The 16,129-nt window shown below is 43.9% G+C and overlaps 1 protein-coding gene across 13 annotated transcripts in view; it reads right to left on the bottom strand.

Annotated features, from left to right (window-relative positions):
• TENM2 (teneurin transmembrane protein 2) overlaps nt 1–16,129 on the bottom strand; it is a 3,844,234-nt gene that overhangs the window by 383,861 nt on the left and 3,444,244 nt on the right. The window contains exon 1 of one of the 13 annotated variants that reach the window (XM_067032286.1): nt 15,552–15,646. The exons of 11 other annotated variants lie outside the window; for them this stretch is intronic. In XM_067032286.1, coding sequence (XP_066888387.1) covers nt 15,552–15,645 — 94 coding nt within the window. In that variant the 5' untranslated portion in view covers nt 15,646. Of the gene's footprint in view, nt 1–6,699; nt 6,786–15,551; nt 15,647–16,129 lie in introns of those variants that run through there. One more of the 13 variants, XM_067032289.1, reaches the window with a different exon arrangement.

The raw sequence follows: 16,129 nt of genomic DNA, 5'->3' as shown, positions 1-16,129 counted from the left end.
TCTCCTTTAGTCTAGGTGTCAAGTTAAATTGTTAACATCCTCCTCCAAGCTCCTTTCCTGACAGATGAACCCATTCCAGAACAATCCTGGGCGCTTAGAAATGCAGACACCCTGATGTTATGACTCTTATTCCTCCACGTTGCAAATGGAGAAGGGGCTCCCGCCTTTACAACTCAGCAGTCAGCTGAGATCAGCATACTCAGACAGCAGAGCATTACTTCATATTCGCTTTGTCTCGTCTGAAAATAAGAGTGTCTTGATTTATTCCATTTCGCGTCGCTGCGATCTTGTGGGAATTTAGGAAACGCAAATAAACTCGAAAAAGAAACGGTTGTGATCCTGTCTCCCTCTGAGAGCCTTTGCTGGATCTATCGCCAGGGCACTCTGATGTACACGCCAACATTTTCGGTCTACTGCTCATAAATTCTGCATGGCTTGCTATTCTTTCCGAAAGGGGATTTCAGAAAGTGAGACACAGAGCTTCTTTCCAAACAAAACGCATCCCCCTTAAGTTTCAGACCAAGGCTGCTCTCGCAAAGCATTTTTCTCGGAGGCCAAGGGATCGCCTCCCCCCTTCCCCCCTCTGGGAATCCAAGGAAAGCCGAGCTCTCCTCCCTCGCTTAGAATAAAAGCCAAGGAATAATGTGTCCTTAAACTATAATTTGCTTGCGTTCACCAGCTTGCTATCCACTCCCACAATGGTCCTCTATGTAAATCAGATTTATTTATTCATAGGCACTAGCATTCCATTACTTTCATCAAAACCAGTCAAGCTGCATTCAGCGGTTGCTGCATTCTTATAAACTAACTGGAAAAGCAATTAACATTCGCCAGCCTTTTAGGTAGTGGGAAGAGGGGGCAGGACCCCACCACCCTCTTGATAACACCACCTCTGTAGGCGGATGGCGGTGCAAAATGACTACTCCTCTGCGTCGAGGGAGATAAGAGAAGTGACACAGATTAAAACAAATTGTTGATCCATACCAGGGAGAAGCTAGGGAAACAATAGAAGTAAAAGCATAAATGTCAATTTGGGATGATAAAGGATACAATCTAAATGTAATATGAGAGGCCCCCAGACAAAAGCAAGAAATAGAGACTGCACATTAGTGAAGTATCAAAGTGCTGGAGCATTTGAACACACATGCGCGCGCACGCAGAGGCATATGCTCCCAGCATATGAAAATACAAGCAACACATTGTTGATTGCTCAGCAAACCCCATTATGAATTAACCGCTCTTGCAGAAATTCTCCCAAATTATGCTCATTTCAAGCTGCTCCGAAGAACATTTTGTCCCCGTGGTAACTTTGCTTCCCATACTGGCTTCATTTTTCTGCTCCTTTTTCTTCTAAGTGCCTACAGGCCACACACACACGCACACACACGCACGTGCACACGCACACGCGCACACACACACAGAACCATTCTTGTTGTCAGCCTAACAGGAGGTTCTGGCCAAGTGCTCACTGGGCTCTCTGAGAGAAAGATTAAGAGTGAGGGCAACGTACAAGGTCACCATCTCAGCCTCCAAAACAGGGCCACCCGCTCCTGTCTCCCTCCCTGGCGGCAGTGTGCCTGAGAAGTCGAGATCTGGAAATTCATTCCTAATTACTTTAGTGTCGAGTCCTGCCTTTGTGGTGACAAAAATCAAACCGCAGGCTCAGCTGTGGCTCCGTCTATTACAATCGCTGCAGCTTGCTCATATGGCAGGCAGAGCTGACGGGGAGGTGTGCAGGTGGTGACGCGTCCCTCGTCCTCCCAGACTAGGGCAGCATCTCATACCTGATGGGCTTCAAGTGTCAAGATGGTTATTAATTACCACAATGGTCAGTGTGATGCAGTGGGACCCGGGGAACGGGCCACATTCTGGAAATGTTCTGTTCAACACCCATCTCAGTGCCTCTTTTTGAGTATGAGTGGTAACTATTTCTATTCACTCGACATAACTCTTATGCTTTAACGAAAAAGAGAAATACAAACAAATCCTTCATCTCACAGATGCAATGCCGCAAATGCATATGGAAACCAACATTTTGAAAGGCAGGCTATGTGTTGTTTCACTATTATTTAACTGTCGTTGAATGCTAACTTTGTGCTAAGTGCTATACTAAATGTCATATATTAGTTAACAGTAGCTGTTGTTATTGTTGCCCTCCATAGGGAATAATAATAACATTAATCAAAGTAGCTACACTAATAGAATAATACTGGGATGGTTACAAAAAGCTTCTTCACTTTACAAAATAACTTGTCAGAACGTTCCCTTAAACACACTTTCCTGAACGTATTGAAAGTACTGGTCATCGTTAAAGTCAACGCAATCTAATCAATGCATATGGAGTCTCCATAATATGCAAAGCAACGTGCTGGACACAAGGAGGCAGACAAGACTGAGGCCCTTGGCTTGGCAGAGAAGCCTTCTCTCTTGGTGTTTGCCATGCTATGGGGCTATGAACTGCATGGGGGCACAAACTGTCAGGTGCTGGTTGAAGCGCTTTGCATGGATTTTTATCTTTTATCCTCATCCCTGATTCCCCATTTTATGGATGAGGAACCGCAGACATTCAGTTTAGTGAGTCTCTCAAGGTCACCAGTAGGCAGGTGGCAGGCTTTGCACCCCCTGACCCACGCTCAGCCTGTTATTACACATTCTTCTTCCTACTCCCTGATCTAAGGTGGAAAGAGAGTCCTTCAACTTGGTAACTATTATTTAAAAAACAATTCCCCACCTAGGGACACCCTGAGATTCCCAATTCGCAAAGAAAGAGAATGCTCCATCTCTAGTGGGTTTACGGCACTGCATCCCCATAAGCCCCAGAGATTCCAAACTGTCATCAGTGGATGAAGTATGTTCATCAAGTTGTCCCTTTCGCTTTGCTTGGCTTCTGAGATGATGTTCTCTTGGGCTAGAATTGGGGTTTGCAGATCACCCTGGATTTCCACAGGCAACTTGTCCCATGAGCAAGTCTCTTCCTCTTCCTCAGTTTCCATATCATAATTTAGCAGTGAGGGGAGGGGAGGGGAGGAGGGGGGAGTGGAGGAGGAGAAAGGCATCAAAGACGGGCCTTCCTCGGTTTGAAAGGCACTGATTTGTCCCCTTGGGAAAAGCATTTCCTCCCTACTCCTTCCCATCCCCCCTCCCTGTACACCTCTGCACTGACTCCAAATGAGAAACCCAAGGCGGCTCCTTTATAAGTAGAGCCTGGGCCAGTGGCTCTTCTCACCCTGAGAAGGAATTGAGCTACCAAGGCAAGGGCAGTGGACCGCAGAGAATAAGTGAGGCCTCCCACGGACTTTCTCCTTTTTTCCTCTTTTTTTTGTTCCAGGGCTTCCCTCCCTCTCAGGAAGAGCCCGGCTCTGCTCACCGGCATCTCAGCCTTTCAAGGTGAACCTCTAGTCCTGGAGATGTGCTTCCCGGCAAAGGCTGGGGGAGAGGGAAGGGAGGGGGTCCAGATCAAAGCCAGCTTTGAAATGAGTATAATTTTTGGAATGTTGCTAAGAGTGTAACACACAGTTCAGCAGGAAATTGGCTCTGGAAACAGCTTTGTAGTTGCTCCCCAGGACTGATGATTTCCCTGACCTGGTGGCAAAGGTGCGGAGCTGAACAGCGGGAGAGATGAAGATTGCTGACTCTCACCGATCTGATTTAAATTTTTCACCAACCAGGTCCTTTGGCTCTGACTCGCTGCACAAAAATATAGTACAATAAAGTCAGAAACAAACCCAGGGAGAAACTGGGGCTCTTGAAATGGATTTTTGAGCAGCTCCCAGGACTGGACGTAAAGGACAGGAAGAATATTTTGCTTCCCGTGGCAGACTGAAAAAAAGTCACGGAATAACAAAACATAGCAACTGTTTATTATGCATCAGACTCTCTAAGTGGCTTCCATCACCCAAGAGTCCATAAAAAGGGCAGACCACAGTGCCTGGCACACAGCAAGTGTCCATATATGTTATTAGCTTCTTTAATCCTCATCACAAACCTATAAATTAGGTACCTGTTTATCCTCCTTTTACAAATAAGTAAGGAGTCCAAGTAACATCGTGAAGGCCAGGCAGACAAAAGGGCAGCACAGATCATCAAACCCATGTATCGGAATCTGAACCTACATTCCTCACATATATACAGAGTGTCTTGCATCTTGGATCGGAATAGTTAACAGTGAAATTTGTTTTGATACAATTAATGTTTTGATACAATGAATGCCCTCCAAATTAAGGAGATACCATTTTTACCTAAAATAAAAGCCTGCCTCTGTTTTCCTACAGAAAAAGATAGTCTTTCCTTGTTAGTACACAGGCTTTTTTCTCTCAGGAATGCTACGAGGGTTGAAGACGTTCTGTTCTTCTGGTTTCTGCCTTTAATTTCTGTTGGTGGTGGGCGTGTTTTAAGGGGAGGGAATGGGGAGTGGGGATTAGGTAGATAATTGGGGAATCGATGCAGGGGAACAGAAGATTTTGCTGGGAAAGCGAGACCTAGCCACACGCTTGGAGTATCAGTGGAGTGACAGAGGCCGATGCCAGCAGAAGGGAGCTGGTGGGTAGCGGGGGTGTGGAGCAGAAAAGAACTTCAATATGGAGCAAACTTCCCCGAACAGGAGGGGAAAAGACACTTCCAAGAACGGATTCAGACACCTTAAATGAAAGCTCGCTTGGGATGAGATTTGACCATATGTTGTCAAGGATTTAATTTCTTCCTTTCTCTCCTCTCTCTCCAACTCCCTTCTCTACTGCTGGGGACTGAAATCCCTTTCGACAACACTGGCTAGCTGTCCTTCACGTGTCATATAAGGGCTGCCTCTTCTCACAATAATGGACATTCAGAAGAGAGCACGCTGAGGCTGGGGGTGAACCTCAGTTTCTCCTTCCCTCTCATTCTGAGCTGTTACCTTCTCATTCCAACGAGGAATGAGGGTGACTTGAAGGCGGGGGGTGGTAAGTGGAATGATGCCCTCTAAAAATGTCCGCATCCTCATCCCCAGAACATGTGAATATGTTAGGTTACATGGTGGTATGGGCTGAATTGTGCCTCCGCCTCCAAAATATGGTGAAGTCCTAACCCCCAACCTCAGATGTGACTTTATGTGATAATAGGGTTCTTGCAGATATAACTAGTTAAGAGGAGGTCCTACTGGAGCTGGGTGGGCTCCTAATCCAATATGACTCAGGTCCTTGTAAGAAAACAGACACACGGGGAACACTCCACGTGACAATGAAGTCAGGGAACGGAGTTACGCAGCTGCAAGATTGTCAGCACACCACGAGGACCTAGGAAGAGACAAGGAAGGATCCCTCTAGAGGTTTCAGAGAGAGCACAGTCCTGACAACATCTTGATTTTGGATTTCTAGACTCTGGAACTCTGGGACAATGAATTTCTGGTGTTTTAAGCCACCCAGTTTGTGGTCCTTTGGTACGGCAGCCCAAGGAAAATAATGTGGGGAAATGAACTAATCGGGAACAAAGGTTACAGAAGAAATGAACTTTGTTAATCAGATGACTCTGAGATGGGGAGATTATCCTGTAGCATCTAGGTGGACTCAAGGTAATCATCAGGGTCCTTAAAAGTAGAAGAGGGTAGCTGGAGAGTGAGAACCAGAGAGATGGCAAAATCAGAAAGAGTAGGTCTGACGCTACTGGTTTTGAAGGTGGAGGAAGGGTCCATGAGTCAAGGAATTCTGGCAGAGCCTCTGGAAGCTGGAAAAGGCAGAGAAACAGAGGCTCCCCTACAGCCTCCAGAAGGAACGCAGCCCAGTCACCTAGATTTTAGCCTAAATCAAGGTGTTCCCAATGTCTGACCTGCAGAAGTGTAAGATGATAAATTTGTGTTGTATTAAGCCACTAAATTGTGGTGACTTTCCTCTGTTGATGGACATTTAGGTTGCTTCCATGTCTTGGCTATTGTAAACAGTGCTGCAATGAACACTGGGGTGCATGTATCTTTTCGAATTACGGTTTTCTCCAGATACGTGCCCAGGAGTGGGATTGTTGGATCATACGGTAGCTCTATTTTTAGTTTTTTACGAAACCTCCATGCTGTTCTCCACAGTGGCTGCACCAATTTACACAATATCGCTTATATGTGGAATCTAAAAACGTGGTACAAATGGACTTATTTATAAAACAGAGGTAGAGTCACAGATAGAGAAAACAAACTTATGGTTACCGGGGGGGTGGGGGTGGGGGAAGGGCGGGGGTGGGATAAATTGGGAGATTGGGATTGACATATACACACTACCATATATAAAATAGATAACTAATAAGGACCTACTGTTTAGCACAGGGAACTCTACTCAGTGCTCTGTAATGACCTATATGGGAAAAGAATCTAAAAACGACTGGATATATGTATGTGTATAACTGATTTACTTTGCTGTACACCTGAAACTAACATAACATTGTAAATCAACCATATTCCAAGAAAAATTTTTTAAAAATTGTGATGACTTATTGCAGCAGCCGTGGAGAACTTATACAGGTGGTAACCCTGAACCCATGCAAGTAAAACGCAAGAGTCAGGCGGATTCCCCCAACCCAAGTACAACGTAAGAGGAAATGGGAAAACTCAACCTTGGTTGAGAGCCTGTTTTCTCCCCTTTCCACTTTCTGGCCCTTCGATTTAAGGCACACAGTCTCTGCTCTGTGCAACAATAAGGGTTGTAATAGTAACGATAGCTGTTAACATTATTGATAGCTCACCAGACGCAGGCACCATTCTCAGCACTTAATATACATCTCTTCTAATCCTTGCAGCAAACTTTGGGTAGGCTCCGCTCTCATTTCCTTTTTACTGAGGAGGAAACAGAGGCAGTCGAAATTAAATAACTTGACCTAAGGTACACAGTTGGAGAGTGGTGAAGCCCAGACTTCAGTGGACAGAAGTGGTGTGGTAGCAGGGTGGGATTGAGAAGTTGCTGCAGTGACTGGGCCTCTTGCAGACTGAGCGGAAGAGGACAGTGTAACCCCTCTCCCCCCTCTGCCTGTCGCTATGTCCAGGGAGGGTATGCCAATTGCAAATTGCTGTCTATCTTACTTTAAGACGTCTATTGTTTTAATTTCTCCACCACAATCTAGCAATAGATTCATGCTGAAGATATTCAAATCTTGAAGTTGGTCTTCATTCAAAGTTGGCAGGAAGGGTATTGAGAAATGGGAACATGTTGCTTTCTTCCCCCCCCTCCCCCCCCCATTTCAACTGCGGTGCCAATATCCTGTCGAGAAAAGGATAAAAAGATTGTCTGCATAAATAAATATGCTTTGTAACATCACTGAAACTTAATCTTCCTGCTTGATATGAAAATATGATGGGTGATAGTATGTGAAACTTGCTTCTTCCACTGCTTTATCAAAGTTTATAAAACCCACTGGTTTTGGGCACGTAGTTAACATGCTGAAATCCCACGCAAAGAGGATGGATTCAGCCATTAGAACATAGCTGAGGGTCCAGGTTGTGCAAGGAAAAGAGGCAGGAGGGCGCAGAGATAAAGCACTCCACTAGCTAGGCAGACAGCCACTGAGCTCCGGTGAGTGCCTGCAAGGTTCTCTACCATCACCTTGGGCTAACTCCATCCTGCTGAGGTTGCCAGCAGAGCTTTGCTGGAATGCAAGGATGCTAAGGAATGATCGCCTCCAGGCCTTCAAAGAGCTAGTCCCTCATCCATCACTTCGTGCGTCCCTGAACCTTCCTTGCTGTGTGGCCGTTCCTGTTCCACCTAGGAAGGCCCTCTCCTTTCCCTGCCTTTGCCCAAGGTGTACCAGCGGCTGGCACGAGGAATAATGATGAACGCAAGGTGTACACTGGGTAAATCATCTCCATTCTCCACTTGCTCTTGAGAGAAGGAAAAGGTACTCTGGATTTCTATTTTCCACATCACAGTGGTCTCAGATTACCTTATGCTCCAGTCTTTCCTTTGCTTCACATCTTAACACCTAACTTACCTCTAATCTGTTCCTTGGATACCTCTGAAATCACTCTGCAACATTTTTTTTGCATGCCCAGATCTCAGCACACAAAGATGGCAGACCTGTGCCCACCCTTAGGGAGCTCACTGTCTGCAAAAGGAATGTGCAAAATTACATGAATCCACTCACTGCCTCTTCCTGCTCCCTTAGTATAATTCATTCAGTCAACATGTGGGCATTGAGTGCCTGCTTTGTGCCAGAACTGTGCTAGATGCCGAAGATCCAACAATGAACTAGAGAGGCAAGATCACTGGCCCCAAAGAACTTCATTTCAGGGAAACTTAAAATGGAACACTCAGCGGCTTCCCTGGTGGCGCAGTGGTTGAGAGTCCGCCTGCCGATGCAGGGGACACGGGTTCGTGCCCCGGTCCGGGAAGATCCCACATGCCGCGGAGCAGCTGAGCCCGTGAGCCGTGGCCGCTGCGCCTGCGCATCCGGAGCCTGTGCTCCGCAACGGGAGAGGCCACAACAGTGAGAGGCCCGCGTACCGCAAAAAAAAAAAAAAAAAAAAGGAACACTCATGGGTCATAAGCCACCCCCGCTGGTTGTACATCTTTCTGCAGTCTGATAGCAGCCCTGGAGGGCAAGGACACTGCCTGGTACAAGGAAAACACCCATAAATATTCACCGCATGAATGACTGCTGGAGTTGATGCTCACTGCTTCCTGGACCCCCTCACGGGTGGGTGGGTGGGTACTCTTGTTGCTGCTCCTGGGACCAACCACGGCTACCCGAGTTGCAGTTTCGATGCCTAACACAGAATAGGTGCTCGATAGATATTTGTTGATCTCATTCGGGTTCCTCACTTCGCTGCCCACCATGCAGCATGCATGGCATTTCCTGTGCAACACCTCTGTTCTCCAGGAACAATGAAAACTGCAGGCAGTTCCTTCATCTTAAGTAAAACAAGATATGATTGTCTCTTATCACAAAAGGAAACAGAAAATCACTCTGAATTCTAGAGATTGTGGCCGATGGAAAAAATTTCAAATCTTCTAATAAGAAGTTTATATTTTGAGCTCTTAATAACAGGTTTTGGATGCCTAAACATGCCTTTTTCCTAGGGTTTGTTTAACCAAAAAAATATGTATTCATAAATTGCAAAGTCCTCAATTTAGCAGAAATCCAAAGAGAATGTGAGAGTAATGATAGGTTCTTGCTCTTAGGAATTTAACTGTGCTGCCATGGATTTACTTATTTTAATGTAACTCGGGATAAATTATTCCTCTATAAATATAACTCCTTCAAAATTCAGAGTATTTCATTCTGTGGAAGGACATGATTTAGTATCAGTATTCAAGACCGAGGATGCTAAGCATTTGGAACTATCTGCCCACAGAAGAATGATTCAATAATAGTGAAACTGTACCATAAGCGTTGTCTCTTCCTTGTTTTTGGAGGAAATGAATGTGGACTGAGCTATGAGTTAGTGGATTTCAATGACAGCACTTTTTGTGCAAGAACAGTTTAGATCTTGGAGCCACTTTGGAGAAACGAAAAATGTTAGAAGTTTCTCTCCCAAACAGAACCTACTTGGCATGCCTTTATTCTTTTTATTTGTAATGGAGGGAAGGAGAATATTAAACATACATTTTGAAGAGACAATTATAATAGGCTTTGGCATCCTCGATACCCCAGGGAATCACATCTATGAGATTGCTACTTTATGTGATTCTTGCCCTGAACGGCAAGTGCATTTCATCATGCAGGCCAATCTGATTGATTAGTAGTGGTTGCTTAGAGGACTTGTGAGAAGTATTGGCAGGCTGCATCTGTTCCCAGCAGGAAAGAGCACTGTGATCAATTAGTGATGTCTGCCCTGGGTGCAAGAATGAGAAGTAGTAGCATGTACACTTAGTTTCTGCCAAAACGGGTATAATTCCCAAACCAGAAGAGAATATTTTCATTGTGTTAGTATTGCAGAAAGATAAATTAAGCTACACATCCCAATGGGCCAGACTGTTATAGAAGTCAAAAAACGAATCCTGTGAGAGTCCTAGAAGATAAAATCCCTGGTCGATAATTGTATAGTAAGAGCCCAATCTGCCCTTCATGATTAAAAAACATATCTATTGACACAAAGTCTGATATTTCGTACAAATGTAGTCTGTCCTAGAAAAAAGCCTTACTCACAGTTGTAAAGGCAGGTGTGAACTTCAGAAGGCTTAATGTTCCTTAACCACATGAGTTCCATAGTCTGTCCTGTTTCTACTCATCATATAAGTGCTATCCTACATTTATTTATTTTTCTCTATAAAATAAAACTATTTGTTCAAAATTTTATTTCTAGTTTGCATGATACAGTCTAGCCATTTGGGTGATAATAAACATCCTAATTTTTGTGTTCAAATACCAACTATTTATATTTTTTAATAACTGAAAATTTAATTTTCTAATCTTTGCAAATGCAGGTTTGATAACTTATTGTTAAATTCAGGTTCACCCTTAAGGCTCTACGAGAACTTTTCACCTAAAAAGTACTGACAAATAAGCGTTAACAACCAAACAATTATAAGTGAAGGGTGATAGCTGAGTACTGACAAAGTAGATCTCTTTAAGAGTAATTTTCTGGTGACACTGCAACAATACTTCTGATAATCCTTCATTCCCTAAAGAAGGGAGGTTAAACACCAGTGATTACATTATGCCACAGGACAAAGGGAATGTAGTTAATATTTTTGAAGTAAGGCAATAATCAGACATTCAGTTGATTAACCCTTTAAAAAGTCCAACTGTACACCCTGACACAGGATAAAGAAAACTTCCATGTGGCATCCACATTTTTAAAAATTATACTATAAATTTCTAGTTTGTTTTCTCTTTTCCCTTTAGAAAAGGAAACTCTTTCCCTTGGAAGAGAATAAAACTGGTTCAATTTCTGCTTTAAAAAAAAAAAGAAAACAGAAAATGAAAATATAAAACTCAGCAGAAATGTCACACTGAGGAATCATAATAAGCATTAAACATTATTTAAGTCATGCGTAACCACTAAAATATATGACCCCTTTCCATAAATTGAAAGACGCTGTATTCAGCAGATTACGGGCCTCAAGTGCTGAACTAAGGGAAGCTCCTAAGATCCCCATGCCTTTGTAGACCTAAAGATTAACTCTGATCCGTGGTACCTTTCTCTCCAAGCAAAGCAACACACTCTCGCCAAGGCTGGCCTTTCTCTTCTCTTTCGTCAGGAGATATTTGTTGAGAACCTATATGCTGAGGACTGTGTTGGGGAGAGAAGGAGGGAGGGAAGGAAGGAAGGAGAGAAGGCGGAAAGAAGAAGGAGAAGAGAAGAGAAGAGAAGAGAGAAGTGTGACTACAAATTTTCTCCTCTGAGGATTTCCAGCCAGCTGAGCTCTGCCAATAGTCTCTAGACAACACTTTTAGGCTCATCTGTTGCTAACAGCATGTGCAGTTGTAACAACAGAAAGCCTAGAACAGAATGATTCTGAGAACCAAGAACTGGCTGGAAATATTAAACAGGCAATCAGAGGAAATGCTCCAGTCAAAAATTAACTTGAACTTAGAGACAGGGAATTTCAGCTTAGTAGAGGATCATAGAGTTGAATGTCCTCATTTTACAAATGAGCAAATGGAATTATATGGATAAGTGACTTGCTCTCTTACCGTTATCTGTCTACAGGACACAGCGTCTTTAGGCAACAGAGAACTTCGTGTTTTCCTAAGAACTTCGACGTCATCAGTTCTATCAGATTGATTTAAGTGAGGCCAGCATCAGAGTTAAAAATGGGTTGTATGGCTATGAATACAAAATCAGTGATGCTTTTATCTCTATGTTGGGGCTGGCAGGAGAAAAGAAGGAATAATACCTCTTCCTGAATTCTTAGGTCTATACATAGGCTACAGGAATTTACAAAAGTATTCATTTTCATTTTTAGGACGACTTCAACAAACTAAAGGGTCCAGGACCATCTTGACCAGAAAAAAAATTGACCACTTTTATTTATACCCCTTTTTATTACTGAGTTGGTGTCGTGAGTGACAATGTCTAAAGTGAGCGTGCTCAACTTTTGGTGCACTATTTTGCAAACTAGGGTCTGTGAGTTCTTAAAATGGAGATATAGGGCTTCCCTGGTGGCTCAGTGGTTGAGAGTCCGCCTGCCGATGCAGGGAACACGGGTTCGTGCCCCGGTCCGGGAAGATCCCACATGCCGCGCGCGGAGCGGCTGGGCCCGTGAGCCATGACCGCTTAGTCTGTGCGTCCGGAGCCTGTGCTCCACAACGCGAGAGGCCGTAACAGCGAGAGGCTTGCATACCGCAAAAAAAAATAAATAAAAAATAAAAAAAATAAAAAATAAATAAATAAATAAAATAAAAATGGAGATATACAGATATGGGATATAATGATTCAAATTTATGCTTTCTTAAGTGGATATGCCTCCTTTGTCTTTGATTTCATCTGCTGTGCCATCTAGGAGAGAGGGCTTATTTAATTAGATTCTAGGGCAGCTGGCGAAAATATCAACTCCCAGTCTCTCTCCCTCCTCTTCCCAGCTTTCTGTTCTTTCTTTCTTAATCAAAGGAATGTAATGTAGCCAATCAGCAGAAAACCTACAAACAGAAATAAGAAGCCACAGGAGGCATCATTCACATTGGACACCCCCAAGGCACAGCTTTACATAGAAAACAACATGAATGGCTCCCCCTGGATTTGTACGCCCCGCTGGGCTGAGTACTCTCCTCCCCGAATCCGATGGTCGATGTGAAGTCAAAATCTTGACTCTTCAGACTCATTAAGGCCAGCCCGAGGCCCGGGTGGGTAGGAGGTGCAGATGATTGCGCCCAAATGCTGACCTTCAGTAGTACTGTCAAAGGAGAAATTGACGGGTTTGATCGCAGCCACTGAGTTCAGGGTGGGTGGGTAGCGATTCCTTTCTCAGAAAATCGGGGGGCTGCACTTGGGCAAACAGGTGCACAGGCTAATTGTCAGCTCCCTGCCGGGTCCACCAGTCCCCGGAGAGTGGGCCTTCGCCGCCTTGGGAGTTCTTTGAAATGGTCCCTGATTTGATTGTTTAGCGCCGCCCACAAGAGGCTCGTAATTGCATTCCTAGAGCACTGGCTTTCGACGGAGATGACTTAAAACACAGCTTAAGTGTTGTATCTGGACTGTGTAATGTGCAACTGAGGGGTTTTCTTTTCTTTTATTATTTTTTAAAAAAATAACCTCACTCCCGGCTGCCTCCTTGTAGGAAGCTCTGACAGGTTCAGTGGGAAACCTTGGGGCTGGCGCACATTAGAAGTTCGCTCCTGCAGAGCTGGCAGGTGTGAGCTATGTCACATAAATTTATTACAGTCTGTGCTAATAATGAAAATTAAAGAAAAGCTAGATGAAAGTGCTCTACAGCCAGCTAATTTGAAGCTACCTTACTAGACAATAACAAGCTCCTAACAGTTTTTCCTTTTTTTTAAAAAAAAGAAAAACACTAATTATGCTTAATGTTCCCTGTCGCATTAGCTTTCATGGTAATTATATTTCAAAACTTTTGCAATTAGGGTGCAGTTAATATTGTGGAATATTGCAATTATTTTTCTTTGTGACACCTCTATTGAAAACTGGTGGCATAATGATCACATTGTTCAACTAGATCAGAACTGTAGAAATATGGCAAATGAACCAATTACACATTATTATTTCTAATTACAGATAATGTCATTTTCTCCGCTTTTGTCCAAAAGAATTTCTCAAACACAGATATCCTGAATTCTCCTATTTGTAAAGTCTCCCTCGTTTTCTCATCCACACACTGGTATTTTCTTATATTAGTGCCTTGAGTGCTAAATTTAAAAAGGTCGCATGGGGATTTCTTGAATTTTCTTCCTCCACTCCCAACTCCCTGCTGTGGAGTTTCTAAGCCAGATGCTCTCATTGAAAAATCTCAGCCTTGGCCTGGCTACAGACAACACACTGCTGCTAGGAGCCGGTGTGAATCTAGCACCTCATAATCATCATTCACAATGGCTCACTTTTATTCATTCCACAGGTCTAAGCTCTCCTCCCAATGAAGATTCATTGGTGGTAACTTGCTGTATCCCAAAGACCTTCTAAATAGCCCCTATTACCCCCACTCCATCACAAAATGATGAGGTTGGACGTTGACTGTTTTTAATCTATGTGTTTCTACCTCTGTATTTCTCACTATCTGAAAATGGACTAGAGACCCACAGAGGGTTTCTGGGAAATAGTTAAGTTTGGATTTGGGGATTTATTTTTTCCTTTTACGTCTAATATCCTCCTCTATGGTGACCCTAATAATAATGATCGTGACCATGAGGTCATTTACAGACTCACCATCCCTGATCATATGGGGTGTGAAATGCTGTCCAATTTCATCCTACAACCATGTCCTAAGTCATAGAGACTAGACATTAATATCCAGTTTTACAGATAAAGAAAATGAAGCTTAAAGAGTTGTCCAAGACCTTGTATCTAGTCTGTGGTCATCAAATTGAGAGCAGCTCTCCTGGCTCTTACCCACTATCCCTATGGTCAGAACAATCAATCAGGCACTGGGGGTATCAGGGATATGGCACTTTCAGCGTTCACCCCAGGACAGTCCCCAGCAAACCAGGACCACTGATCATCTTATCTGTAGTTAAAGTTAACTTGTCTATGAACTAAGAAACATACAGGTAAGATGCTTTCTACCCTGGGCTCCCTTTAAGTTCTGAGTTTCCAGAGTAGAAGAGAGACACAAGTGAGAAATGGGGAAAGATAAATAGAAATGACCCCACAGCTAGATTTAATCCCCTTCCTCACCTATTGGTTTTCCCCAATAGCCTGCAATCTCTGCGTGCAGAGGGGGCTGGCTATTGCCCCCCATTTGGGCTCTAGGACCTCGCTCTGTCCCCAGCCTGTGGTAGGTGTGCAATACATATTTGTGAAATAATATTGCTGATACTAGTAACTCGTGTCTATAGAGCCCTTATTAAATTACTTTGCTAAGTAACTTAAATGCATTTTCTCAATTAATACACATACCAATTTACTAAGGAAAGCGTTGTGCTACTTTTCTCCCTTCTGTACCAATGAGGGAGCCAAGACAGAGAGAATCTAGGTGATGTGGTCACTGTTGCCCAGGAAGGGTGTGTGGGAGGCAGATGGGGACACAATTCTGATGATTCTACAGCCCAGGCTCTTAACTATAAGGTGATACTTTGGAAAGAAGGACCACTGTGGCATATCCAACTCCTTGACGGTGTATGACTCTTTGAGAGTCTAAGACAAAGCATCTGCTTGAGGGGAAACAAATGTCCTGTTGTCCTGCCTGGGGAACACAGACGGGCATATTTTTTCTCTGCTTTTGCCCAGGCTCATAGGACATCAGAAAAGCTTCCCAGGCACATAATCGAGCTTGGAATTTCTCTGTAATCTAGTCTTGGCTGAATTTACCTCTCAAATGAGCGACTACAGCTGCCTCCTAACTTGTTCTCTCGTTTCAATTCTTCCTACTCTCCCATCCTTCTCCATTCAGCCAGAGTGATCTTTCAAGATCTCCTTAAAGCATGCCACACCCTGCTTCAAATCGACCAAAACTTCCCCTTGCAGTTTACAGGAATCCTGAACCTCTTACCTTCATTGCCTGCAACAGCTCTTCTCAAACTTTCCTGAGCAGGTCCGCTAATGACCTGAGGGTCCAGTGGAGGTAGATGCCTGCTCTGAATCATAAGTTCTGGAGTGGGGCGTGGACGCTGTATTTTTAATGAGCTCCCAGAGGCTGCGGGTGCTACTGGTGCTATCTCCACCTACTTTTCTATCACCTCTCGGGCTTCTCTCCCCTGGGCTGGTGACATTCTAGCCACGTGCATTTTCTTCCATCTCCTCTATGTAATCCAGAGCTTTCCGGTCATCATTCTATTTTTATGACTCCAAGATTTTAAGTTCCCTTTTAGAATAGAAGCTTCATGAAGGCCCGGGCCATATCTTCCTTGGGTACCGTTAGGCCCCTGGTGCTTAGAAAAGGACTCCCTTGGGGCAGGCGTGCAATGATTATAGTGAATGGAAGCTCTATCCAATCAAGTGGCGGGTTTACTGTACATCAGAACATTCATGGGAATTGCTTCCGTCTGAACTGCAATTTCCCTTAGGCTGCCAAAGCTATTTTTCCCAGGAGTACAGAACAATATGTAAAAATGCCAGATTTGTTTTCCT

The sequence above is a fragment of the Kogia breviceps genome, chromosome 4 (assembly GCF_026419965.1).
Source record: "Kogia breviceps isolate mKogBre1 chromosome 4, mKogBre1 haplotype 1, whole genome shotgun sequence".
In the NCBI taxonomy this organism is placed as follows: Eukaryota; Metazoa; Chordata; class Mammalia; order Artiodactyla; family Physeteridae; genus Kogia; species Kogia breviceps.
Note: the sequence above shows the minus strand (reverse complement) of the source record. Positions and strands in the feature narration are given on the sequence as shown.